This window comes from Scomber scombrus, chromosome 1 (assembly GCF_963691925.1).
Source record: "Scomber scombrus chromosome 1, fScoSco1.1, whole genome shotgun sequence".
Taxonomy (NCBI): domain Eukaryota; kingdom Metazoa; phylum Chordata; class Actinopteri; order Scombriformes; family Scombridae; genus Scomber; species Scomber scombrus.
The window spans coordinates 35,788,669-35,816,310 of record NC_084970.1 but is presented as its reverse complement, the minus strand read 5'-3'; the positions used below and the strand labels follow the sequence as shown (position 1 = coordinate 35,816,310).

The 27,642-nt window shown below is 42.4% G+C and overlaps 1 protein-coding gene across 3 annotated transcripts; it reads left to right on the top strand.

Annotated features, from left to right (window-relative positions):
* si:ch211-220f16.2 (golgin subfamily B member 1) lies at positions 1-27,642 on the top strand (the record flags this gene model as incomplete). Of its 3 annotated transcripts, XM_062415661.1 has the most annotated exon segments (15): positions 1-124; positions 2,499-2,632; positions 4,192-4,301; positions 5,507-5,675; positions 5,767-5,871; positions 5,993-13,429; positions 13,472-17,425; positions 17,705-17,790; positions 18,743-18,779; positions 19,737-19,883; positions 20,534-20,650; positions 21,779-21,876; positions 22,115-22,207; positions 22,344-22,458; positions 25,981-27,642. In XM_062415661.1, coding segments are annotated over 15 exon segments (12,885 nt in total), but the record flags the coding sequence as incomplete, so codon positions are not given.

The following is a 27,642-nucleotide window of genomic DNA, read 5'->3' as shown; positions in this document are numbered from 1 at the left end:
GAGGACTTTGAGTTTGACGCGCAGGCCTCCTTCCAGGACCCTCGCAGCGCCTCGGAGAGCACGACCCCGATGGAAGGCGAGAACATGGGAGGTTGGTGGCCCGAGTACAGTACTCCTGACACAGGTGTGAGACCCGCTGGACAGTTTACACCGGCATGCACACAGTCATCTGCACATTACTTTGGGAGACTGAAGTTGTCTTTTGGGTTTGATATTTTTTTGTGGTTTTCACCGTAACACCTCCAAACTTGAGTTTTGGATTGTGGCTGTTGGTTGGTTTATTTGTCCGTTTTGTTCCATCTAACCTGCCAATATTGTGAATGTAAGATGTGGGATCTCTATATTGGTTCATTGGGTTTTATACAACCTACTAAAAGGGATTAGATTGGTTCAGTTTGCCTTCAGAAGCCGATGTTGCAAACTGAATTTAATCTAATAATCCCCTATTTATTAACTTTGGGACAACTGGTGTAATCCCAGTGTGAGTGAGACATTCATACGTTGGTTTTTTGCATTTCCATCAGTTGTATTATATGTTTCTTTGGACACGTGCATGCTGGTTGAGCTGGCTAGTATTTGTTGGGATGGTTCCACCGAATGCACTGAATTTTTGTGAGATTGTATAAATGTAGGTGGCAAGATAAACTCCTCATCTGTGGTAAGTGTTGTTGTTTGGTTTCTCCCATTGTTTGCATGTTCTGCTTCTTTTTCTTTTATTTCCTCTCATCCTGTCTTGTGTTATATATAATATAACGTGCTGCTTGTCAAAAAACACATCAGTAGTTATTAAAAAAAACCTCAAATATACACAAAAATGAAGATTAAAATTGGGGGTTTGTGTTTCAATTGGGAAAATGACTGATGTGATTTTTGATTTGTGCAGATAAACTTGTATTTCACACTTTGTATAATTCTTCTGCAAGTAGAATATCTTGTTAGTAGTTAATTCTCATAATTAATAAGGAATAAATTAGGATGTTTACCTGAATTCTGCCTGGTTGGGTAAACAGTAAGGTTGTCACTTTTTATTATAATCAAACTCTGAATCATCAGAACTGACTGGTGATTAGTTTTAATTAATTTAACCCTCCTGTTGTCCTCGAGTCAAGCAAGGAAGGGAGGGAGGGAGGAAGGAAGGAAGGAAGGAAGAGAGGAAGAAGGAAGGAAGGGAGGAAGAAGGAAGGAAAAGAGGGAAGAAAGGTAGGGAGGAAGGAAGGAAGAGAGGGAGGAAGGGAGAAAGAAGGAAGGAAAAGAGGAAAAAAGGAAGGGAGGAAGAAGGAAGGAAAGGAGGGAGGAAGGAAGGGAGGAAGAAGGAAGGAAGATGGAGGAAGGTAGGAAAGGAGGGAGGAAGAAGGAAGAAAAAGGAGGGAGGGAGGAAGGGAGGAAGAAGGAAGGAAAAGAGGGAGGAAGAAGGAGGGAGGAAGGAAGGAAAAGAGGAAGGAAGGAAGGGAGGAAGAAGGAAGGAAAAGACAGTAAGGAAGGAATGGAGGAAGAAGGAAGGAAAGGAGGGAGGGAGGAAAGAAGGAAAGGAGAGAGGGAGGAAGGAACGAAGGAAGGAAGGAGGGTGGAAAGAAAGAGAGAAGGAGGGTGGGAAAAGAGGAAGGGAGGAAGGAAGGAAGGAAGGAAGCTAGGGGGAGGAAAGAAAGAAGAGAGGAAGGAAACAAAGAGAGAACGAGGGAGGGAAGAAGGACAGATGGAAGGAAGTAAGGAAGGAAGGGAGGAAAGAAGAAACAGACGCATTAAAAGGGCTGAAAAGGAGCAGTAAGCAATGTTTAAAAAAAAAAGAACACAAAAAAGTAGTAATTTTAAAATAGTCCGTAGTAAAAGTATCTAAAACATGGAATAAATAGAATATATAAAATAAAGTAAAATACAAGATTCCTAAAGAAGTTCGGTAGTGCATCAGTGTGAAGACGAAGGATAGCTAATTAAATAAAAATAATATAAAGCTAATTAAAGGCTAAAGTAAAGAGATATGTTTTTAGCTTTCTTTTAAAGATATTTAATGAACTGCTTCTCTGATATATAAAGGTAGTTTGTTCTATAGTCTGTTACACTTACACACCTTTCATCTTTTATTCAGACACATCGAATATTACATTTTTTCCCACATTGAACGATAGTTAAACTTTAGAATAAAAAGTGACAGCCCTACTACATTGAAATATCCTAAATTCCAAAAAATCACTGTTCCCTTTGAGCCACTGCAGCCTTTTAATCAGAAATATAATGAAGACTCTGACATAACTGATGATCCACTGATTAAATTATTCATGCATCAGTGTAAATCACTGCTATGGACATGTCCGATAAGCTGAATCTATTATGTGAGTTATTTAGAGTATAGATGAAATTCCCCTCCTCTTCTCCGTGTTTATCTTTTATATATTTTAAGTCAGTTGACATCTTTAACACCTGTCCTGCCTTCCTCCCTCCCTCCTCCCTTCTGTCCTTCCTTCTTCCTCCCTTCCTTCCTCCCTCCTTCCTGATGATTTCAGATGGTTTGCGTTCTGTGGTGGAGGAGCTGGAGCTCGAGAGGAACCAACTACAGGAGCAGATCCTGAGTCTGGAGGAGCGTTGTCAAGACCTGGAAGACCGGCTGCAGCTGCAAGCTCGCATCGAGGCGCTGCAGGTAACGTCATCCTGCACACACACACACACACACGCACACACACCCAACCTGACACACTACCACATAGCCGCTGGGTTAAACATGATCTTATGTAGGGCTGCTCGATTATGGAAAAAATATCATTATCATGATTATTTGGGTCAAAATTGAAATCACGACTATTATAACGATTTTTTTTTTTAACTTTAGAAACATGCTGCATTTATTGGACATTTCTCGTCCATTCAGCTTAATTAATTTTCTTTCCAAGCAGCAGCCTTTTATCTGCCGCTTAACGCAACACATAGCAGAAAATGTGCGGAGATATTAGTGTTTGCCGAGCGAGTTAAGATGATGACAGTTCACACAACACATCCTGGTTTTTAATAATTAGTCAGTAAACTCAGCATCGTCTGACGCAGGCTGGAAAATGTGCACTTTTATTTACAGTTAAAACCATAGTATATAAGAAATGGACGTAACATCCGTGACAAAAAACAGGGATTCTACTTATATGGGCATCAGGAGGAGCATGAGGCGCCCTCCTGAACCTGTGAACCAATCAACCTGTCAATCACGACGTAGCCACGACCTAATGCATACCCTGCTTTATCGTCACATATAAAATCAGGGAGGCCAAAATGTCCCAAATGAACATCATACTGCATTGAAGAAGGCTTTAAACTAGCGATTGAGACCATAAACACATTTTGAAAACGTTTACTGAGGTTAGAAATCAAGTGAGAAGTTGGTGAATTCTCCATTGACTTGTATAGAGACGGAAGTCCTTTTGACACTAAAACGGTCGCCCCCTGGTGGCCTTTTGATAGAATGCAGTTTTAAGTTACTTCAGCGTTGGCATCATTTCAGAGGACCGGAACTCCTTTTTGCAGACTGTTTCTATACAACGTTGCACAACGGTAAATTACAAAAAAATCGTTATTAGTTTTGAGATCGTTTGGCCCCAAAATCGTAATCACGATCAAATTTCGATTAATTGAGCAGCCTTAATCTTATGCTAACGCTGTAAAAAATGTAACTGACCTGCTGATGAGTAAACGCTGAGTGTTTGCATGATTCCCCCCCCCAATGAGGACTGGGATTTTGTAACAAACCCTTCTAACACAGGTGACGTTTGATGTAGATGAAGATGAGCAGCCATATTGGGTCTCTCAGGTGTGTTGGGTCTCTCATGTCTGTGTGCGCTAGAGAGCACCTCTGGCGGTGACGGCTAATGGTGTGGAGTGCGTGTTTAATCCCGGACACTTTGTGCTTCTTTTTTTAATAGTTTATTTTAAGTTAGTGCAACGTTCTGTGGCAGACTCACTGGGTGTGAATTACTCTTCACCGATGAACTTTGTCATAAATAGTGAAAATCAAAGTTCATTGACATTTTATAGTATTGATATCTAATAATAGCACTTTTCTTATACTGATAATTATAATAACAACAAGTATTTCCTGTTCTCCAGCGGGTCTGCTGTCATCCACGTCTGTGTGCAGTGAGAGTTTTTCTTTATCCGGGTTTTCTTTAATAATTTTAAAAGTTATTGATCTTGTTTTTGTTGTTGTTGCTGCAGAATGAGTCAGAGAAACTCCAGAGCCAACTCGCCAGCCTCCGAAACCAACAGAGCAGAGATGCAGAGAAGCATCAGCTGCTGGTCAGCAGTCTGAACGAGCAGCTCAGAGGGTAAGATACGAATTCACAGCAAGACTTTGTTTTACTATTTCTAATCACATTGACGTTCTCTCTATTAAGTTATAAGTTACCTGTTTTATATTAAGATATGCAGCATAGTTTTCTACTAAGTGCAAAGCCATAATGTTAAAAACTTGATGGTACTTTGCTTTATTACTTATTCTGGTCAATTTCATCAAATTAATTCAGCTGCAGAGTCGGTTTTTGCTTCTTATTCTACAAAACCTCTCCGCTCTTCAGCTCATGCCTCAATTATGCCTCATAATTGGTCCCTTTGACCCAGGATGACAATGGGTATTAACTCAAAAATGAGGTATAATTTGATTTAAATGAGGCCTATTGATCATAATTTCCAAAACTATGTGTAAAACTTGTGGTAGTAAGTTGGAATGAAGTTGGCTCAAAAAAGGTCTAACACAGAATTGGGTGATAATTTTTACCTTTATACTTTATAAACAGAACAAAAGTTAAACAGTCAATGGGAAGAAAACAGGAGGGTTAAGCTGAATTTCCAAACAGTCAGATGCAAATGAATGTAGCAGAAAAGATGCAAACAAGTCACAAGCAGTATCTCTTCATTGCTGCCCTGTCATGATGAAAACAGCTCATTATCTGTACAACTCCTTAAAATACCTGCATGCAAATCCCAAACATTCATCGAGCGTCAGCAGCTGAACAAAGCTGACGTTATGTCTTGGCTGTCTGAGTCTTTGACATCACCGACTCTGTCTCCATCGGTTAAATAAAACAGAAACTGCAAAGTCGGGTGTCTGTCAGATATTGCTTCAGTCATCACTTTTTGGCGATGCTAAACATATTTCTCATCATTTCAGTGTTATTCCTGTCACAGTGGCTCATTCCTTTTTCAATGATTTCCTGTTTCAGCATAGTTTAATTGTCATTTTAGTCCCATTTATCCGACTTTTAGTAAGCAGATTACAGTATTAAAACCCCTTTGATGTGTAGAATATTATACTCATTATCCCTGGATCACAGGTTCAGCACTGTAGATGAACAGCAACATTTCAGTGACATATATGCACTGTAAAACAAGTGCATTCCTCATGTATAATAGACTTTAAAGTCACAATACAACATCGTTTTCATAGTGTCTGTCAGTATCATTCATCTCATTACTAGTGACAATAGCAGCTTGGTATTTGCTGTTATGATTTTCTTCTTTTTCTTATTTTCAGGCTGAGTGACACACAGGAGTGTCTGGAGAGCTCACTCATCGAGAAGGAGAACACGTTAGCCAAGACATCTGAGAAACTTGAGCTCATCAGCAGCCTGCGAGAATCTCTGAGTGCAAAAGAGACTCAGTACAAAGAAGTGTCTGACAAACTTCTTCAGGCAGAGCACACAGTAAGAGATTGTCTCCATTTTTTGTGTGTTTTTATCAGGATTTGTTCGATGTTTGTCAGTTTTCATTATTTGTTTTTTTTCTTCCTTTCAGCTCGAGGAAGTTTCAACGAAATACAGCAGCTCAGAGAAACAACGCTCTGAGTTAAAAACTGAAGTCGCTGACCTCACGCAGAAGCTCAGTGTGCTGAAGGAGAAGGTGTGTTTAATGAAATAAAACATCAATCTTTGTATTTTCAGAAAGGTTTCACAATGCACTACAGGGTAATCTTACATGGCTTGATTTATACTCACTCTGCTTAATTTTATCTCATTTGCAGACCCAAAAACAGGAAACCACCATAGAAACTTTACAAACTGACCTCGATCAGACAAACGAAGATCTGGACAAACTAAACACAGCCAGCCTGGAAGAACGAGCCCAACTCATTCATGATCTTCAAAGCCGCGAGCGGGAAATCGACAGTCTTAAAGATTACCTGTTGGAAAAGGACAAGGAGATCTCATATCTGACTGGTCACATGGCGGAGTACGCGGAGCAGGTCACAGTGCTGAAACAGGAGCTCAAACTCAAAGAGGAGCACCTGGTTCAAGTAGAAAATGCGCTGAGTAAAGCAGAGCGGGAGGCCATGGTTATCAGAGACTCACAGAGTTCAGACCAGCAGTCTCTGAATAGCAAAATCACAGAGCTGGTTGGGAGACTCAAGGATACTGAGATGGAAGTAGTCAACACCAAAGAGGAGATGGAGTCTAAAGTGGCTGAGGTGGAACATCTCATAAAGCAGACCGAAGAGGACAAGAAGATTATTCAGGACCTTCGGGGAGAGATCCAGAAACAGACTGTGAGCCATCGTAATCACCTGTCTGAATGTGAAACGCACATCACTTCACTAAAGGAACAGCTGACTTCATCCACCCAGAAGCTGCAGGAGTCAGAAGGAGTCATTTTACAGCTCAAAGACAAAGATACCAACAAAGAGAAACAGCTTAATGATAAAGAGCAGACGTATGAAGAAGAAGTCAAATCTTTAAAGGATGAACAGAATAAACTTTTAGCTCAAGTGGAGAAATATAACAGTGATGTGGAGACGTTGTCCAAACAGTTAAAGGAGCAAGTACAGAGTGAGGAAAATATTAAAAAAGAGATGCAGGAAAAACTGGAAACCATTGAGTCACTGGAAAACCAACTGAAAGCAACTGATAAACAAGCCGAGGATGAAAGGAAGAAATTCAACACCGAGCTGCAAGTCCAGGAATCAGAAAAGCAGAAGTTGAGCAAAGAACTTCAGATCAAAACTGAAAACTTCTCCAAAGTCAAGACGCTATTAAAAAACATGAAGGCTGAGAAACAGCAGCTGCAAGAAAAGCATCAAGGATTGACCAAGGAGCTCAAGCAACAGACGCAGAATGTGAAGCAACTCAATGAAAAGGTTTCATCTTCTCTTGAAGTAAACGGCAATCTGGAGAAGCAATTAGATTCTCTCACAAAGGAGAAGGAGAGACTTGAACTGGAAGTATCTGAAAGAGTAAAAGACATTTCAGAAGTTACAGTTGAGAAAGATTCTTTACAAGCTAAAATATCCACACTTGAAACACAGCTCACACAAAACAACACAATCATCGAAGGGCTGCAGAGAGATAAAGAGAATTTGACTGCTCAGAGTAATGAGTTGAATAGAGTTCTTGAGCAAAGCACAAACTCAAACTCAGAGGTCCTGCTGGAAAAAACCAATGAATGTACTCATCTCAACCAGTTACTCAGAGAGAAGGAGGAGACGGCGGCGCAAGTGCAAGAACAAGTGCAAAACTTGACGTCAAAGGTAGACCAGCTGCAGCGTGACATGACAGAAAAAGAGCAGACCGCCTCTCATCTCCAAGCACAAATACAGGCTCAACAAAATCAGCAAATGCAGCTTGAAGAAACGTTGTCTTTGCTTCGGGAACAGGAAGGCGCTCTGAAGTCTGGGTTGATGGATAAGGATACAACGCTGCAAGAGAAACAGGAAGAGTGCAACAGTTTGCAGAATGAACTGAGCAAACTACGTGCTGAAGCCGAATCGCTTAACGGAGAACGCTCACAGCTTTGCCAGCAGCTCGAAGAGCGAGGAGAAATGTTGAAAAATGTGACCCAGCAGTGCCAAAATCACAAAGATGAACTGAATGATACGAACAATACTATTAAGTCTCTGGGCGACCAAATCCGTGTGATGGAGGAAAGTGCAAGGAAGTTTGAATCTGAAGCAGAGCAAAGACATACAGAGCTGACGAGCTTAAAGAGCCAAATTCAGACAGTAGCCGAAGAAAACCGTCAACTTCGTGCAGCTTGTGAATCCAGAGAAAAGGAGCTTGCCCAGCAAACACAGGTCGTATCTGAGCTTGATGGACAGCTTAAAATGACTCGAGAAGAGAACGCTAATTTTAGTGTGAAGATTACCTGTCTGACAGAAGATAATCAGAGACTACAAGAGGAGCTGGCACAAAACATCAAATCTGTTTCTGAACTCACCGCTGAGAGGAGTTCACTCCAAGAAAGAAGTTCTGGGCTTGAAATTCATATTGCAGATAATCAGAAAATAATTAACAGCCTGTCGAAGGAAAGGGAGGAGCTTACTGTTGAAACAAATGAATTAAAAAAGATCCTCAAGGAAAGCGAAATGTCGAACTCTGCAGGTTTGCTTGAGAAAACAAATGAATGTACTCATCTGTCAAAAACACTGAGGGAGAGAGAAGAGCAACTTCAGAGTTTACTGGAACAAGCTGACGGTCTAAAAATGCAGGTTAGTCAACTCGACACATCATTGAATGAGAAAGAACAAACAGCATCAGAGAAAAGTTCTCAGTTGGAGGCCCAGCACAACCAAATGCTGCAGCTTCAGGACACGATATCTATGCTTCAGGAGCAAGGGTCTGTCCTCAAGTCAGGGCTGATGGAGAAAGACACAATGCTTCAGCAGAAAGCAGAGGAGTGTAGTGTTTATCAAAATGAAGTCATGCAACACAAGGATCTCCTGTCACAGATACAGACTGAGGTAGAGTCACTCAGGCAACAGTGCTTAGAGGCTAAACAGCAGATACAGCAAAAAGATAATACCTTAATAGAAGTAACAAGTGAGTTTCAAAACCATAAAGATGAGCTGAATAAACGAAATGAATCCGTGCTTTCACTCAGCACTCAGCTTGGTGCCATGAACGAGAACGCTGCAAAGATGGAGGTTGAAATTACCGACTTAAAGGCCACTGTGCAGAAAGTCACAGCAGAAAATAGTCAGCTGCTACAGGAGGTGGACCAGAGGAAAGCGGAGGTAATTGATTGTAAAGATAGCATTCAAGCAATGAAAGAGCAAAATACTAGGTTAAAATCTGAACTACAGAAAAAAGTGACCAAGCTGTCCAGTGCTCATGAAGAAGTCACACATCTTAAAGCAGCAGTCTTTGAGAGGGACAGTCAGCTCCAAACAGTAGGGTTAGAGAGGGAGAGGCTTAGTATGACCACGCAAGGAAAAGATGATTCCCTGAAACAGCAAAACACTTTCATCCAGCAACTCAACAGCAAGGTCGCTGAGCAGGAGCAGCAGCTGAAACAGAAAACAGATGACAGTGTCGGTTTAAGAGCGCAGGTTTCAGAGCTCGAAGATTCAGTTTGTAAATTCAGAAGTCAAGTTGAGAGTCTTACTTCAGAGTCATCCATGCTGAAAAATACTTTAGAGCAAAAAGAACAGTCAAGTCTCGAAAGTCAAAATCAGTCTTTTTCTGTGGCTGAGAGTCTCAAATCAAACCTACAAGTCAAAGAGGAAGAGTGCGTCACTTTGAAAGAACAGATTTTACACCTGGAAGAATCTGTTGCAAAGCTTAACAACAGCCTCCAAGTGCAGATATCTGAAACAGCAGATCTTAAAAAGGTTTTAGAAGAAAAAGAGGCAGCTCTTCTAGACCAATCAAAGTCTCTTCATGACATGCAGAGAAGAGTAGACGAGGCGTTGCTCTTCAAAACTCAGTTCATGGAAAGCACAGAGTTGGTGTCTCAGCTACAGAGTCAAATTCAGATGATGTCCACAGACTCTGGAAACCTTAAAAAGTCGACAGAAGAAACACAAAGTGCCTTCAACAACCTTCAAGAGAAATATGCATGTAACTTAGAAGAGTTGCAAGACGTAAGAAAGCAGCTGTCCCAAAGTACTGATGAGGTGTCCAACCTTCAGAAGTTGTTGGATGATACCAACAGCGGACATCAAACAGCAACGTCCACTGTAGAAACACTGAGAAATGAGTTATCAGCAATCCAACACAAACTAGATGAAACACAAGACTTGAACTCCAGTCTTTCAAAGGAAAAGGATGAGGCTTTCACATCTCATAAAGCAAGTGTGTCACTGCTGACCGTGGAAATAGAGAGACTGAAATCACAACATCTTCAAGTGGTGGCTCAGATTAATGCACTGACCGAAAACCTGGAACAGAGAGAAATGGCTCTCCATGCAATTAACAGTCAGTACACAACCCAAGCCAAACACACAACGCAGCTGGTTTCAGAAATGCAGAAACTAGAAGAGCAAAATAAGAGACTAAATGAGGAGATTAGTTTGTCAAAGGAGGAGCAACAGAGGCGTCACAGTGCGGTCAGTAAGGAAAACGCACATTTGCAAGATGAAATTAGAAAGCTTCTTTCACAGAAAGAAGAGCTGGAAAGAAGGCACCATCAAATTTGGGCTTCGCAGGAGCAGCAGTCCAGCAGCATGAACGAACACGTGGAGAAAATGGTGTCTGAGAAGGAGAGCCTTCAAGCAAAGGTTAGTGCCAAAGATGAAGAACTTTCTCTATTAAAAGACAGCATTCAAAAGGTAGAGCAAATTCTGCAGGACTCTGAGCAAGAGTGGCTGTTAGTTCTGGATAGAGAAAAACAGGATAAGAATCTACTTGCAGAACAGTTGAAAAGTGTTGAAAATGAAATGAAATCTAAAGATGCTAAAGTTAATGCTTTGAAACAAGACTTGGACAGATTTCAGGAGAAACTAGCCGAGGCTTCTACGGCAATTAGGAAGGGGTCTGATCAACTCAGCGCGAAAGAGTTGGAGGCGTCGACATCCAGGATTCAACTGGAAAAGGTGTTAGCGTCTGTCCAGGAAAAGGACAACGAGAACATTCATTTGCAACAGGCTCTAAAAGCCGTGGAACATGAGTTAGAAAAACTGGTAGCGAGAAAAATTGGTTCTGATAAAGATTCCATGTGTGAGAGATCAGCTGCTTTAAATGATGAAAAAGCCTATTTAGAGCACATGATAAACCAAGTAGAGGAGCGTCATCAGTCTGAAATAGATGCTTTGAAAACTGAGTTGGATAAGACTGCAGCGCAATTACAAAAAGCGCAGAATACACTTAATGAAGGAGAGAGGAGTAATTCGGAGAGGGGTCAAGAGATTACTTTCCTTCAAGAGACGGTGGAGCATTTACAGGCTCGGCTCAGTGCTGAAGCAGAGCAAGTGAAAGATACTGCTGTCAAACACTCTTCTTTACACAATGAGCTGCAAGCAAAGGACGAGCAAATCAGCTGCATGAGCATTCAAATAAGTCAACAGAAGGAGCTACTTGCAGGACTTAGTCAGCAGTTAAGGGATAAAGATGCATCCGTCGCCCAAGTCATGGAGTCCGCCTCGAATGAAAGAGTGAAACTTAATGAGGAAATAACCTCTCTAATGGCAAAATTAGAAGGCACAGAGAAAGCACATCAATGCTCCGTGAAGAGGCTTGAAGAGATTTCTCAGCAACTAGAAGAACGTGTTTCATGCTCTCAAAGTGAAATGGAAATCAAGAATTCAGAGAAACTCGAGCTGAAAAAGGAAAATGATGAACTAAAAGGTGACCTAGCCAGAGTATCTAAAGAAAAAGATGTGATCAAGAAGAAGCTTCATGCTGCTCTCATTCTAAGAAAGGATCTTATGAAAAAAATTGAAAAATATGAAAACCAGAAGGAGGAGGGTGTGAGCTTTAAAACCGAGGTGTCACTTTTACAGACTAAATTACAGGAAATAACAAACGAAGCTCAAGTCTCAGAACAACTTTACAAAGAAAATGTCTCTGTTTTCGAAAAGAAAATCCTTGAGAAGGAGGGAGAGATTCTTGGACACAAAACAGAAATCGAAAGACTCGTTGAGCAGTTTGACTCAGAAAAACACATTTTAGAAGCAACGCTAAATGAGAAAGAGGCGTCTTTGTCGGAAACGGTTCAAACACTCAGTGAGAAAAACAACCTGATCAAACAGCTGCAGACCAGTGTTGCAGAGAGAGAAGATGCCTGTGAGCGAGACAGAAACAGCATGATGCAGAAATTAGAGGAGCTTCAAACTGAAATCAAGACATATAAAGATGAGTCAACGGACAAATCTTCCACTGCTGCTGCTGCTGCTGATGATTTAGAGAACCAGCTCGCACAGGTGAAGCAAGAAAAGGCGATGCTACAGAAAAAGGCCCAGGCTGCTTTGCTGGCACGAAAAGAGACCATGAAGAAAGCTCAAGAAAACGAAAAGAAATTAACTCAAGAATTAACTGAACTGAAAGACGACTACAAAGCTCTGCTGGAACAACACTGCCAACAGACAAATGAGCTAAACGCTGTCCAGTTAAAGTTTGATGAGAAAGTCAGGGAACTGGAAGACCTCCGTAAGACCTCTTTGTCTTATCTCGATGAGCTGGACACTTTGAGGCAGCTTGTTGAGGAGAGAGATACGACTCTACAAGATTTGAAGATGTCTCTGGCTGAGAAAGAAAGCCAGTGCCACTCTCTATCGAACTTGCAAACAGAGCTAGAAACTGTTAAATCCAAATTAGAGAGTGTGTCTCTTGAGATGGCGAGTAAAGACGAGGCTTTTGTAGCAATGGAGCAAAGAGCAGAAACTTTGTACTCAAAATTGCACCTGGCAGAGAGCAACTTGGAGAAAGCTCATGCTGAAGTAAAAGAAAAAATAGAAGAAGTTGAGAAATACCAGGAAATGATTAAAGCTGCTGAGCTTACGTCCCAACAGGAGAAGCAAGCTTTGGAGACGCAGGTCAACGTCTCCTCCAAATCTGCACTTGAAGAAAAAACTTATGTGAATGAAGAAAAGTATCAGATTTTGATGGAAGACAACAAAGCACTTTTGGAGCAAATCTCAGCCGTCCAGAAAACATTAGCAGAGACAAAGCAGCAGCTCAATGAAGAGAAAGACAGTTTGATTACAGAGCTTGAAAAAGCACAGCTGTGTTACACTGAACAACAAAGGAATTTGGAGTTGTTAAAGCAAGAAAAAGAAAATGCTCTCAAATTAATTGACGAACTGAGAGATGAGTTAACGTCACTGAATAATCAGCTGCAGCAGTCTGAGAAAGTAGATGAGGAGCATCATGAAAGGATGTCTGCAATTTGCATAAAAGAGGAACGCGTTAACAAAGACGAGGCCGATTTTACTTATAAATGTGCCGAAGACTTTGAAGCGAAACTGAAAGAGAGAGATGATGCATTGTTAGTTTCTCAGGCTCAAGTTTCAGAAAAGGAAGAACTAATTGCGGCACTTGAACAGCAATTACGGCAGCAAATGAAACTGCATGAAGTAGCCGTTGATAAGATGAGAACAGAGAATGAGGAGCTCCAGAAATCTCGAGACGAGGGCACGAAAACGAACAGTCAGGACAACCAAAGCAAAGTAACTCTCCTAACCAGGAAACTTCAAGCAGCTTTAGTCTCCAGGAAAGAACTCTTGAAGGAAAATGCAACACTCAAAGACGACGTAGAAAAGCTGTCTGTCAAATATGAAGCTGAAGAAACTGAGAACTCTAATCTGCAATCATCAGTTCTGAAATTAAAACAACAAAATACAGACCTGGAAAGCTTTGTGGAGTCTTTGAAGGAGGATAAAGGCAAGCTCAGCACCGAAATCGATCACGTCTTTAATGACAACCGCAGCCTTTCTGCAGCCTGTGATAGCCTGAAACTAACCATAGAAAACATCACCCAGCAGAAACAAGCCTTTTCCTGCCAGCTAGAATCTCTTAAAGACTCTCAAACAGAGGAGCTGACCAAATGGAAGTCTAGGCACTCTGAGCTGAAGCAGGAGTACGAGTCTCTTTTACAAGCCTATGAAAACGTTAGCAGCGAAATGGATAAGATGAGACAGCTTTTGGAAGGAGCCAAAAGAGAGAGGCAGGAAGCTCTGAGAAAAGTACACAAACATGACACCGAGATGGAGAATCTGGAGAGACAGGCAAGAGACATGGAGGAGGAAAATGAAAGGATTAAAGAGAAGATGCACAAATTTTCAAAAGAGAAACGGCATAAGATTGAGGATCTGGAGGAAGAGAATCAGAAAATTAGAAAAGAACTGACTGAGATTGATGGAAACCACAGAGTGGAGATGTGTGAGCTGAATGATAAAAATCAACAGTTGGAGGCTGAGATTTGCAAACTTAAGGAATCATCAGAGGAGCTCAGAGAGAAGCTTACAGAGATACAGGCTGAAAATGGCCAACTGATGGAAAAGCTTCAAGAGACAAGCTCTTCATTAGAAAAGGATCACTCAGAATCAAACTCGTACACAAACAACATGCAGCTTAAACTTGATGAAGCGCTCAGTTTGAATAACTCACTGACCGCCCAGATCGAGGCTCAGAAAACAGAGCTTGGTGCTCAATTGGAAATCAACAATTTGTTACAAAAGGAGAGGCAAAATCTTTCTGAAAGGATCGAGAAGATACAGAACGATCATGAATTGCAGTTGGGGAAGAAAGACGATGGCATTAAAGAGCTCAAAGACATCATTAACCGGCACAGCCAAGAGACTATCAGCCTAAATGAGAAGGTTAGAATCCTGGAGGACGATAAATCTCTTCTGCAAGAGGAGCTTGAAAACGTTCAAGAGATTTCAGAAAAAGTGAAGAATGAAAATGAATATTTGGAAACTGTGATTCTCAAAAACTCTGAAAGAATCGATGAACTGACCGAGTCTGTAAATGCTTTGCAAACCCAAAACACACAGCTGTCCTCTCAGCTGGCAGCAAGTAAGGAGATGAGCAACCAGGTTCGCCAAGAAAAGGAGGAGGAGCAGCTCAAATTAGTCAAAGTGCTTGAGGAGAAACTCAAGACGGTTCAGAGAGGCAACGAAGGGTCCAAGAATGTGAAGAAAGAACTGCAAGAACTACTCAAAGAAAAGCATCAGGAGATCAATCAACTGCAGCAAAACTGCATTAAATATCAAGAAGTGATTTTAGATTTAGAGAGCTCTCTGAAGACTACGCAGTCAGCCTGTGAACACCTGGAGAAGGAACTGAAGAAAAGTTCAGAGAAGACCTCACTTTCAGAGGGTAAAAGAAAACAAGTTGAAGCTGAGATGATCATGACCAAGAATCTCCTTCAGGAGGCCACAGAGAAGATTGTGAGTGTTCAGGGTGAAAGAGACCAGCTGACTCTGGAAATATCAGAGATAAATAAAAAATCTGCGGATGAGATCGTACAGAAAGCACTATCACAGCAAAATAAAGAGGAAAAACAAATAAACTCTTATATGGAGAATCAAATTATGTTGCAGCAACAGATCAATGACCTCAGTGAGTTAAAAGATAGAGAAAGTCAAAAAGTGAGTGAACTGAGGCAGCAGATAGACTCTCAAGATCTACAGATAAATACTCTTAAGAGAGCGTTTGACACGACTGAAGCAAAGCTGTCGGCTCTGTCGTCGACTCCTCACGGAGCAGATGCTACGAAAATTTGGAACGACTTGTACCAGAAAACATTGCACGAGAAGGATAACCAGCTCCTCGAACAGGGCTTTGTGATCAAAAGATTCCTCGAAGACATGAGAGTGAAAGAAAAAGAGGTGAATGAACTACGGGTGACCAAGTCGAGACTGGAAAGGACGCTGAATGAATACTCTGTTGCTGCCGCCGCACAGCAAAGACAGCTGTTTGTACTGAGCGCCAACAACGCCGAACTGGCTGAGACTGTGGAGCTCATGACTGTGCAGGTAAAGGAGCTCGATGCTCAGGTCGAAAGAGTAGAGCAGGATAAAAACACACTCAACAGACAGCTTGCTGACAAAGAAGATTTGATTTCTCAATTGCAGCTTAATCTCCAGCAAACAGAGAAAGTCAACGCAGACACAGACGCTCAGCTGCTCCTTCTACAGTCTCAAAACGACAAACTTCAGGGTGTTTTTGAGAAGCAGGAGGGGATTTCTCTGCAACTGAGAACACTCCTCCAGAGCAAAGATGCCGAGATCTCCTCTTTGCTGTCATGTAAAGACGGACAGATGTCAGGATATCTGGAACAACTCCAGGCTAACTATCGCTCCCAGGTAGCAGTTTACGAGGACAGGTTAACATCCTCACACTACCAACGGGAAAAGGCTGACAAAGAGTCGAGAGGGCTCGAGACAAAGGTCAAAAGTCTGCAAATTAAAGTGAACAGGTCTATCCAGGAAAAGGAGCAGATGGCAGCTAAGATTGAGTCCTTCAAGAACTCAATGGTGTCTCTACAGAGTGAAAGAGAGCGACTGATGTCAGAATATAGAATACTTGAAGCAAAAAGCCAGTTAGGCCTAAAGGGTAAAGAGGGCTCTGTGGACGGGGAAGGTGGTGCAACCAGAGGACTTAAACATGAAATTAGGAAATTGTTACATCAGATGGATGACCTCAATTCAGAGAACGCCATGCTCAGGGCACAGCTTGTTCGTTACAGAGAAGATCTGAATCAAGTTTTATTCCTAAAGGACAACCAGTTGAAGGGGTTGCTCAAGAAGCAGCAGGATGTGATCAAAAACCTCGAAAACCAAAAGGCAGCAGCTGAAAAGCAGCTCAGGGAGTCTCGGTCAGAGCTCCAAAAGGAAGAAGAGGCAAGCAATACTTTAAAAGCAGAAATTTCTAAACTTCAAGCTCAGGCTACAAAACTGGAAGAAAGAGCCACGACAAATGAAGGCAAAGTGATCGGTGACCTGCAGCAAGCTGTGGCAGCCAAAGCAGCCGAATGTAATGGCCACCAGCAAAAAGTTCTCTCTATGAAAACCTTAACTGACGAGCTCAAGGAAAAAATGCAGCTGCTGGAGAGCGAAACGGACAAAAAACTGTCCGAGGCCGAGGATAAATACAACAGTGAGCTGGATGCCTTCGAGCGCGAGGTGGAGCTGATGAGGAGCGAGCGAGAGACGGCCGATCAACGGGTGGCCGAGCTCGCAAAAGACACGCTGGAGATGGAGCAGCAGTTATCAGAGGCTAAAACTCAAAACAAAGACATAAGAGCTCAAAACGATTCCCTGTGCAAAGCCATGGTCGCTCTGCAGAACGACCGAGACCAGCTCATCGAAGACTTTAAGGTCCTTCGGAACAGATACGACGAAGAACTCCGAGAGACTCAGGCAGCTTTCAACAAGGTGGAGCGCAGCCTTCTCGACGCCACCTCTGACTTGGCCATGTTAGCTAAAGAGAGGGACATCCTGGTTCATAAATTAAACGCTTTAGAGAGCAAAGACGCACCCGCAGAGCTGAACAAGCTGTTTGAAGAGCTCTCGAAGGCTTTGTCGGAAAAGGAAAAGGAGCTGAAGAAAGCCGTCTTGGAAAACGGCTCGTACAACAGGCAGCTGTCGGCGTTCTCCAGATCCATGGCAAGCCTCCAAAACGATCGCGACAGGCTGGTCGATGAGTTGGCCGGAGCCAGAAGAGTGGTTGAGTCCAGGCAAGGGTCTTCCATGAGTGTGGAAAAGTCAGAAGGAAGTGTCCAGAATGAGAAACGTGGGCCGGTAAGTCAAGTCATCAGCTGTGGTTTTAGTTTGGCTGTTGCTTGCACCTCCTGTCTCTGCGGTGTTTCATGTTGTAGACGGCATGCAGGGTCCAGTTACTTTGGGGTTTTTTGGGTTTTATTTTATCATTGCTTTGACTTGCACGGTATTTTTATGTTGGGATGCATATGTCCTGGTGTATGTGAGATTTTGTGTTTAATGCATTTTGTTTTTTAAAGAAAGATTGTTGTATCTTAGTGATTAAGAACTTTTTCTCTGCTATTTTTTATGTGTTTGCAGCCGATGGATGAGATACAACAAACAGTACAGATGGTGCAAACTGGAAAAGAAGACCGAAGCCGCCAGGAAGAAACAACAGATCTGAGGTAAAAGCAAACTGAAGATTAGAAAATATGTATGCATGTTTTGTTTTTTTAACCCTCCTGTCGTCCTCCCGGGTCAAATTCACCCCATCTCTTTTGACTTTTCCTTCTTTCCTTCCTTCCTCCCTCTTTCTTAAATGTTTCCTTTGTTCTTCCCCTCCTTCCCTCTTTCTTTGCTCCATCCTCCTTCCATACTTCTTTCCTCACTTACTCCCATCCTTCCTTCCATCCTCCCTTGCTTCCTTACTCCCTCCCTCCTTACTCCTTTCCTTCCTTCCTTCCTTTTTTCCTCCTTTCCTCCCTCCCTCCCTCCTTACTCCTTTCCTTCCTTCCTTCCTTCCTTCCTTCCTTCCTTCCTTCATTCCTTCCTTCCTTCCTTACTCCTTTCCTTCCTTCCTTCCTCCTTTCCTCCCTCCTTCCTCCTTTCCTTCCTTCCTCCCTCCCTCCTTCCTCCTTTCCTTCTTTCTTCCTCCCTTCCATCCTCCCTTCCTCCTTTCCTTCCTTCTTCCTCTCTTCCATCATTCCTTCCTTCCTTTTTCCTCCCTTCCTTCCTTCCTTCCTTCCTTCCATCTTTCCTTCCTTCCTTCCTTACTTCCATCCTTCCATTTTTCCTTCCATCCTTACATCTTTCCTTCTTCCTCCCTTCCTTCCTTCCTTCCTTCATTCCTTCCATCTTTCCTTCCTTCCTTCCATCGTTCTTTCCTTCCTTCCTTCCATCTTTCCATCTTTCCTTCCTTCCTTCCTTCCTTCCATCTTTCCTTCCTTCCTTCCTTCCTTCCTTGGCTCGAGGACAACAGGAGGGTTAACTTTATTACTTATTTACTACTTATTATTTACTTTATAACGGACCACAGCGAGTAGTTCAGTGTGACTCCCTAAACTCTTAACATACTAAAGGTTTGATGAGAAGTTTAATGTTTTGGCTTTTAGTGTTAAAGATTGTTCTGCTTCACAGGTCTGAAGGAGAGAAGAAGGAAACCCAGACAGTCAAGGTACGTTTACACATCTGATCTGCAGTATTATTAATGTACTGTTTTTATTGTTGCATGGTGGTTTACTGGTAGAAAGACGTTTGTTTTCATTCATGTGAACCAAATACTACACAATAAAAAATGTTTCAATTATTATACGATAACATATTAATATTATGAAATACTCCACTAAACCTAGAAGATGTGAGCTCTGTAAACATGTTTAACCCTCCTGTTGTCCTCGAGGAAGGGAGCAATGGAGAAGGAAGGAAGGAAGATGGGAGGAAGAAGGAAGGAAAGGAGGGAGGAAGAAGGAAGGAAAGGAGGGAGGAAGGGAGGAATAAGGATGGAAAGGAGGAAGGAAGGAAGAAGGATGGAAGGGAAGAAGAAGGAAGTAAAGGAGGAAAGAATGGAGAAAGAAGGAAGGAAAGGAGGGAGGAAGGAAGGAAAGAAGGACAGAAGGAAGGATTGAAAGGAGGAAAGAAGGACGGAAGGAAGGAAAGGAGGGAGGGAGGGAGGAATAAGGATGGAAAGGAGGGAGGAAGGAAGGAAGAAGGAAGGAAGGATGGAAGGGAAGAAGAAGGAAGTAAAGGAGGAAAGAATGGAGAAAGAAGGAAGGAAAGGAGGGAGGAAGGAAGGAAAGAAGGACAGAAGGAAGGAATGAAGGGAGGAAAGAAGGACGGAAGGAAGGAAGGAGGGAAGAAACAGTCAAAACAGACGGGGTCAATTTGACCCGGTAGGCCGACACAAAGGATAAACAACAGCTGAAAACATATTTATTAAATCTGGCTTTTAATTAATGTCATTTTAACTTATTTTAAGTTCTAATTTTAAGTTTTATTGTATTTTTATTTTTCTCTGTGAAACACTGATTTTAAAAAAGCAAATATCTTCCAGTGTTTTCACATTTAAAACCGACCCTTTGTTCAGTGTTTGATCTTATTTTTAACTCTGTGTTTCTGTGTTCGCACGCTGCAGGAAACGGTTGCTTCTGCAGGTCAGAGTGGACTGGAGGAGGCGGTGAGGCGGATGGAAGCAGAGAGGATCCATCTTCACCAAAACCTGCAGCGCTGCATGTACGAGATCCAACAGCGAGATCAGTATTTCCAACAGCTCAACACCAAGGTATGAAACTGATGATGGAGCAACAGCGTAGATACAGATTGATGCTTCCAAACATATAGCTGGATTACAGCACATTAACCCCCCTGTTGTCCTCGAGGAAGGGAGGAACAAGGAAGGAAGGAAGGAAGGAAAGGAGGGAGGAAGGAAGGAAGGGAGGAAGGAAGGAAAGGAGGGAGGAAGGAAGGAAGGAAGGGAGGGAGGGAGGAAGAAGGAAGGAAGGGAGGAAGGAAGGAAGAAGGAAGGACAAGAGGGAGGAAGGACAGAAAGGAAGGGAGGGAGGAAGAAGGAAGAAGGAAGGACAAGAGGGAGGAAGGAAGAAGGAAGGAAAAGAGGTAGGGAGGAAAGAACGAAGGAAGGAAGGAAGAGGGAGGGAGAAAGGAAAATAGGAAGGAAGGAAAGAAGAACAGAGGAAAGAAGGAACGGAAGAAGGTAGGGGGGAGGAAAGAAGGAGGGGAGGGAAGGGAGGAAGGAGAGAAAGAGAGAAGGAGGCAGTATTGACAGACGGAAGGAAGGAAGGAAGTAACAGTCAAAACAGATGGGGTCAATTTGACCCGGGAGGACAACAAGAAGGTTAAAACAATCTGATTACTGGTTTCTTCCATCACTGTGTACTGTTCGCTATAATATCTTCCTCATCTTCTTCCTCACAGCTGCAGCAGACGGTGGAGGAGAAAGGTGCGGTTGCGGCCCAGCTGAGGGCCGTTTCTCATACCCTGAGGGACACTCAGACCCGCTGCCACTGGCTGGAAGCCCAAGGCCAGGCTCAGGTGAGAAATACATCATAATGTGTGTGTGTGTGTGCTGCTCATGTGGAGAGTGGATACTTCAGTCAGTTCAAGTGTCTCAAATCAGATTTCAGTCCCTCCTGGATCTCCTTTTTTGAGATCAAAGATGCATTCAGTGACCAAGAGTGTTCCCCTTTTTCACTTCTGACATTGGAATTTTATATCCATGTTGCTTTCAGACTTCAGATACTATGCATGTTTCCTTTCATTCTTCCAGTTAGTGAACAACTTGTAGTTTAACATTTTTAGTTTTCCTCTTATAAACTTCAATATACTATATTTTAATATAGTTACAATGTGGCTACAGATCATTTCCAATCTTTAATTTGAGTTTGTGCATCCGTTGGAAAAAGCACTTAAAAGTCTGAGCTGCTTCTGAAATCTTAATCTTTTCTTCTGTCATGTGACTTCAAATGCTTTTGACACAGCATTTCTGTTTGGTATATTATAATAAAGGTGGAAAAATCCTTTATTATAATATGCGAAAATGTGTTCTTGATGTGAAAATGTAGAAATGTGTTTCATAAAAGAACCCTGAAAGTTAAAAGTAACATCTACATCATCTTTTTGTGTCATCGTTGTCTTTCTAATCATTTAACCCTCCTGTCGTCCTCCCAGGTCAAATTGACCCCGTCTGTTTTGACTGTTCCTTCTTTCCTCCCTTCCTTCCTTCCTTTCCTTCCCCCCGTCCTCCCTTCCTCCTTCTATTTCTTTCTTCCCCCTACCATCCTCCCTTCCTTCTTTCCTTCTCCCTTCCTCTTTTCCTTTCTCCCTCCTTCCCTCCTTCCTTCTTTTCCTCCCTCCCTCCTACCTTCCTTCCTTATTTCCTCCATCCTTCCTTTCCTTCCTCCCTTCCTTCTTTCCTTTCCTCCCTTCCTTCCTCCCTTCCTTCCTTCCTTCCTTCCTTCCTCCCTCCATCCTTTCCTCCCTTCCTTCTTCCTCCCTTCCTTCTTCCTCCCTTCCCTCCTCCCTCCCTGCCTTCCTTCCTTCCTTCCTCCCTTCCTTCCTTCTTCTTCCTCCCTTCCTTGCTTGACTCGAGGACAACAGGAGGGTTAACCTCAAAAAGTTTCATCTCTATATTTACTTGTAATGTTTTGTCTCCACCAGCAGGGCTCGCCATACGCTGAAGTTGCACCCGGAGCCCCCCAGGAGAGAAACAACGACTCTGTCATTTCTGACACTGCTGAAGCCGGTCAGCTGAGAGAAAGGTGAGAAGACACACACACACACACACACACACACACACACACACACACACACACACACACACACACACACACACACACACACCTGTCTCTGTGTGTGTAGCTCTGTGTACACACTGTCTGGCAGATATTTGTAGATAATTTGTAGAATTGATCGAGCTCACAGATATATTACTATTGTGTGTGTGTGTGTGTGTGTGTGTGTGTGTGTGTGTGTGTGTGTGTGTGTGTGTGTCTTCAGGCTGCTCGAGGTGGAGCAGAGTCTGGCAGATGAGCGAGCGAGGAGGGAGACAGCTGAGGAGGCTCTGCGTCTCGCTGAGGACCGAGCGAAGAGGTGAGACCCGAAATCAGTCACCTATCTGTCTCTCTCATTCACACACTCTCAAACACCCTCTTCCTCACACACACACACACACACATACAGTATATTCACCAACTTTTCTGATTGTTTTGGGGGTTTTTTCATGCAGCGTTGCCTCCAGTCTGTCCAGAGACAGTCAGAGGGATTTCAGTATCGAGATGGAAACAGAGGAGGAGTGGGAAGCTCTCAGTCTCGACCCAAATCAGCCTCTACTAACACAAAAGGTACACAGTCCACTCACTGGTTTTTTATTCATTTGTTCTTTTATTTAGCCTCTTTTCATCCAGAGAGGCAAACTGGAAATCATCTGACTGTTTTCTAAAAAAGCCTCTCATGAGTAGAGATGTCGAGCTTTATATTAGATTCCTCCTGATGTGGAAGTGAACATGGAGCTGCAGTAGGAGTGATGCATCCGCTCCAAAACTATAAACACAGAAGCAGAAAAGCGAGGAAAGGGTTAAAAGATGTTTGTATCTGCTCCAACAAAACCCATCTTACTACCTGCTGTAGTAATCCAACAGAGAGGAGCATATCAATTATTAAACTACATGAGTTTGTGGAGCTGCAGGTTATGTAAGTAAAAAGCTGTGTTAGTGTGTGGGAGCAGCGCCTGGATGCTAATAGTAGTTATATCAGAGTGTATGCTAACATTAGCAGCTGTGATCTGCTCTTTATTGGATTTTTTTTTAGAAGTTTACACTGTCAGCATCCACAGCTGTGTATAAACCCTCATGATCAGAGTCTTTTCTCTTGTAGAAGTGATTATTAATTAATAATGTTTCATTTTTTTCTATTTATCCTGCAATATAAAAAACAATGCTGCTGCTTTTTTCTTGTGCTTTCCACATCAGCTTGTGAGGATGCTGACATTTTCACTGCACATTTCTCATCACTTCTGCATATTAACCCTCCTGTTGTCCTCGAGTCAAGGAAGTAAGGAAGGGAGGGAGGGAGGAAGGAAGGAAGGATGGAAGAAAGGAAGAAAGAATGAAGGAAAAGAGGGAGGAAGGAAGGAAGGGAGGGAGGAAGAAGGAAGGAAAAGAGGGAGGAAGAAGGAAGGAAAAGAGGGAGGAAGGAAGGAAGGAAATGAGGGAGGGAGGAAGGAAAGGACAGAGGAAAGAAGGAAGGAATGAGGGAGGGAGGAAAGATAGAGAAGGAGGGAGGGAAGGAGAAAGGAAAAGAGGAATGAAGGAAGGAAGCTAGGGGGAGGAAAGAAAGAGAAGGAGGGAGGGAGGAAAGAAGGAAGAGAGGAAGGAAAGGAAAGAAGGAGGGAGGAAGGAAGGAAGGACAGAAGGAAGGGAGGAAAGAGCGGAAGGAAAGAAAGAGAGAAGGAGGGAGGGAAGAAGGATAGACGGAAGGAAGGAAGGGAGGAAAGAAGGAACAGTCAAAACAGACAGGGTCAGTTTGACCCAGGAGGACGACATGAAGGTTAAAGAACCTTCTCATTTGACTTAATTTACTCAAATTAAAAAGGTCAGCAGGAGACACAAGTTTTCAGTTTTATTTATCTACAGGTGATCAAATCTGCCAGCATCAGTTTGATATTTCAGGTGGTAAAATTGAGGCTCAGCAGCTGGAAATGTGAAATCTGCATTTATCTGTGTGTGAAATCGATTAACCTTCCTGTCGTCCTCCCGGGTCAAATTGACCCCGTCTGTTTTGATTGTTCCTTCTTTCCTCCCTTCCTTCCTTCCTTCCGTCTGTCCTTCCTCCATCCCTCCTTCCTTCTCTCTTTCTTTCCTTCCTCTCTCTTTCCTCCCTTCCTTCTTTCCTTCCTCCGTCCCCTTTTCTTCCTTCCTTCCTTCTTTCCTTCATTCCTCCCTACCTCTTTTCCTTTCTCCCTCGCTCCCTCCTTCCTTCTTTCCTCCGTTCTTCCTTTCCTTCCTCCCTTCCTTCTTTCCTTACCTTCCTTCCTTCCTCCCCCCTTTCCTTCCTTCCTTCCTTCTTTCCTTTCCTCCCTTCCTTTCTCCCCCTCCTTTCCTTCCTTCCTTCCTCCCTCCTTCTTTCCTTCCCTCCCGCCTTCCTTCCGTTCCTTCCTCCCTTCCTTCTTTCCTCCCCCCTGCCTTCATTCCTTCCTTCTTTCCTCTGTCCCTCTTTCACTCCTTCCCCTTTTCCTTTCTCCCTCCCTCCCGTCCTTCCTTCTTTCCTCCCCCCTACCTTCCTCCCTTCCTTCTTTCCTCTGTCCTTCTTTCCTGCATCCCTCCTTTCCTTCCTTCTTCCTCCCTCCCTTCCTTGACTCGAGGACAACCGGAGGGTTAAACAATGTTTTAGGACATGCAAAAATACTTCTAATACTTTAATGCCAGGTAGGTTTGTACATACAAGATATTTTCCTTAGTGTTGTATTGCGTAACAATGAACAGAATTAGGTAATAATATAAAAAAAGAAAGAAGGAAATATATTATAAGTGAGAAGAGCTGCTATAGGTTTAAATTTCAATAGAGGAGAATTGAATAAAATGTACAAAATATTGACCAGAAATTGATGTTTTCCCGCAGAAGAAAAGCTTAATTAGAAATCCTTGAAATGACATTTCCTCCTTCTCCCTTTATTTAAACAAATCCAGAATCTATGAGTATGTAAGTATTGTTCTTTTGTAAAGTGTTCCTATTGGACACGACATTTCTCCATTCTCAGTGTTTGTGCACTGCATGCTTCAAGTTTCCACATCACATTTGTGTCAGTTTCATACTGGACCATGATTGGCTCCAAAGTAGCTGTGATGTCACAAATCATGATCATAGGTATAAACCATAGACTGTATATGGGTGACGTAACATCCGTGACGTCACCCATTGGTTTGTGGACTGCTGCTCGGAAGCCAATAGTATTGGATCAGAGCAGCACCATCTTGAAAATGTCAGGTGCATGCTGGGAAAAATAAAAACAAGGATTCTACTTATATGGGCATCAGGAGGAGCATGAGGCGCCCTCCTGAACCTGTGAACCAATCAACCTGTCAATCACGACGTAGCCACGCCCTAATGCATACCCTGCTTTATCGTCACATATAAAATCAGGGAGGCCAAAATGTCCCAAATGAACATCATACTGCATTGAAGAAGGCTTTAAACCTCCTATTGTCCTCGAGTCAAGGAAGGAAATAAGGAAGAAATGATGGAAGGAAGGAAGAAATGATGGAAGGAAGGAAGGAAGGAAGGAAGGAAGGAAGGAAAGAGGGAAGGAAGGAAGGAAGGAAAGATGGAAGGATGGAAGGAAGGAAGGAAGAAAAGGAGGGAGGAAGGAAGGAAGGAAGGAAGGGAAGGAAGGAAGGAAGGAAAGGAAGGAAGGAGGATAGAAAGAACAGTCAAAACAGACCGGGTCAATTTGACCCAGGAGGACGACACAAAGGTTAAACTAGCGATTGAGACCATAAACACATTTTGAAAACGTTTACTGAGGTTAGAAATCAAGTGAGAAGTTGGTGAATTCTCCATTGACTTGTATAGAGACGGAAGTCCTTTTGACAACAAAACGGTCGCCCCCTGGTGGCCTTTTGATAGAATGCAGTTTTAAGTCCCCGCCTGGTATAAACGCTTTAAATTTTAAGAGATTTAAGGTGAACTCAGAGAAACTTCTCCTTCTCCAGCAGGTGAATGTGAAACTGAACAGAGAAGCTCAAACATTCAACTGAAGGAACATTTTTGAGTGGAGTGGGGCTTTAATCTCCCATAGTTATTAATAAAACTACATCTACGCTATACTGGAATAGAAATCTTGATGTTTGTGTTGTTTGTGCCTCCAGGTGAAAGGCGGCATGGTGGCGTGCCGGCGGTGGCTCAGAGGGAGGAGCCTTTACTTCTCCAGGCTGCTGACGAGTCGCGCCCGCTCTCGATACTTCTTCCTGGCCTACTTGCTCACTCTACACGTGCTTGTCCTCATGTGCCTCACCGGTGCTTTGTAACACTGCGCTAACTGATTGGCTAAAAGGTTCAAATTCAAAGCTGAAGTCTGTATTTATGTGTTGTTGTTTTTTTTGAGTTAATACATTGTGTGTAAAACACTAAAACTGGCACATTTACGGTATTTGGAGACACACTCTGTTCTCACCTGTTCTGACTAAAGTTGCCAGCAAAGTAAGTTATATTCACACTGTGCACTGGTTTGTTAATATAAGCTTCAATTACATCTCCAACAGCGACTTTTTACTTTAAATATTGTACGTTAAATCAAGCCTTAAAGCATAACACTCACCTTCTTTTTTTGTGTTTTTCTGAAAGATCGCAGGTTTGTAGGATTTATATAATTTATATATTTGTTTTCAGATCAACATTAAAAAGGAGACGAGTAGAGAAATGTCCTCTGACACGAAGCCTTTCCATTTAAAACGTATAATATATATATATAAAAACGCCTGAAGAAGGTGAAGAAAGCCATATCCATTCTTGGTTAACACTACTGTATAAATGTTGTTTTAAATCACCACCATCATCATCATCATCATCATCACCTCTTCCACCATGTTGGCACCAGCTGCTGCTTTTTTTTTTTTTTCTTGCCTGCTTGGTTTCATACCTTGCACATAATCTTGATGCTGAGTTAAAACTATGCACTGAAACTCCAAATGTGTGTATATATATATAATCATCTCACCTAAGCTCAGAAGCACTACCCCCCCTCTCTTATTCCCTTCTTCAGACTGTAAAGCCAAAGGTGTCTGTACTTTTACCTTGGCAGTTTGAATAATTGCTCCCATGTGTGTTAAAGTTACTGGGAGACAATATATTTTAAAGACTTCCTCCAGTATCATGGTGTGCCATTGAAAACGTACTGCAGAACAGCAGGAGGCTACGAAAGTACAAAACTGTATTTAATTTTTCTGTATTTAAGTGTGCATCCTCAGATTAGTATGCTGTACAGTGTCTGTAATGAACTGTATTTATGTATATATGCATTTCTATCCTCTCTGCCTGATGTTTGATGACTGTATATTTCCTCTTGATTGTGTAGAATATGAAAAAAATATGATCGATAAAAGATGATTTTTTCACAAAAACGAGGTCAAATGACAAGCTAAATCTAATTATTTTAACCACAAAGTAAATGGAGGGGGAAAAAAGTGTAAAAGACGTTTTCCGGCTTGTTAATTGATCCGGTTTTGTAGAAAACTTGGTGACTGATGAGTTTGTGGTACGTTGTCCTAATGTTGTGTACATAAAGGTGTGATTGACGGACAATAACAATGAACCTGAATCTATTTATGAAAAAAAAAAACGTTGAACTACTGAAAAAAACTGTTCAGATGGCATATTTTCTCTACTGCCTCTATTTTTAAGAGTAAGAGATGCTGTTTTGGTTTCTTTTGATGACATTAGGCTCAACTTGGTGCAATACTGTGTTGGAGGTGAGCTTTTCTTTCCCCTTTACCATCTCCAAAAAAAAAGATTAATAAAGCTTATGGAACTTT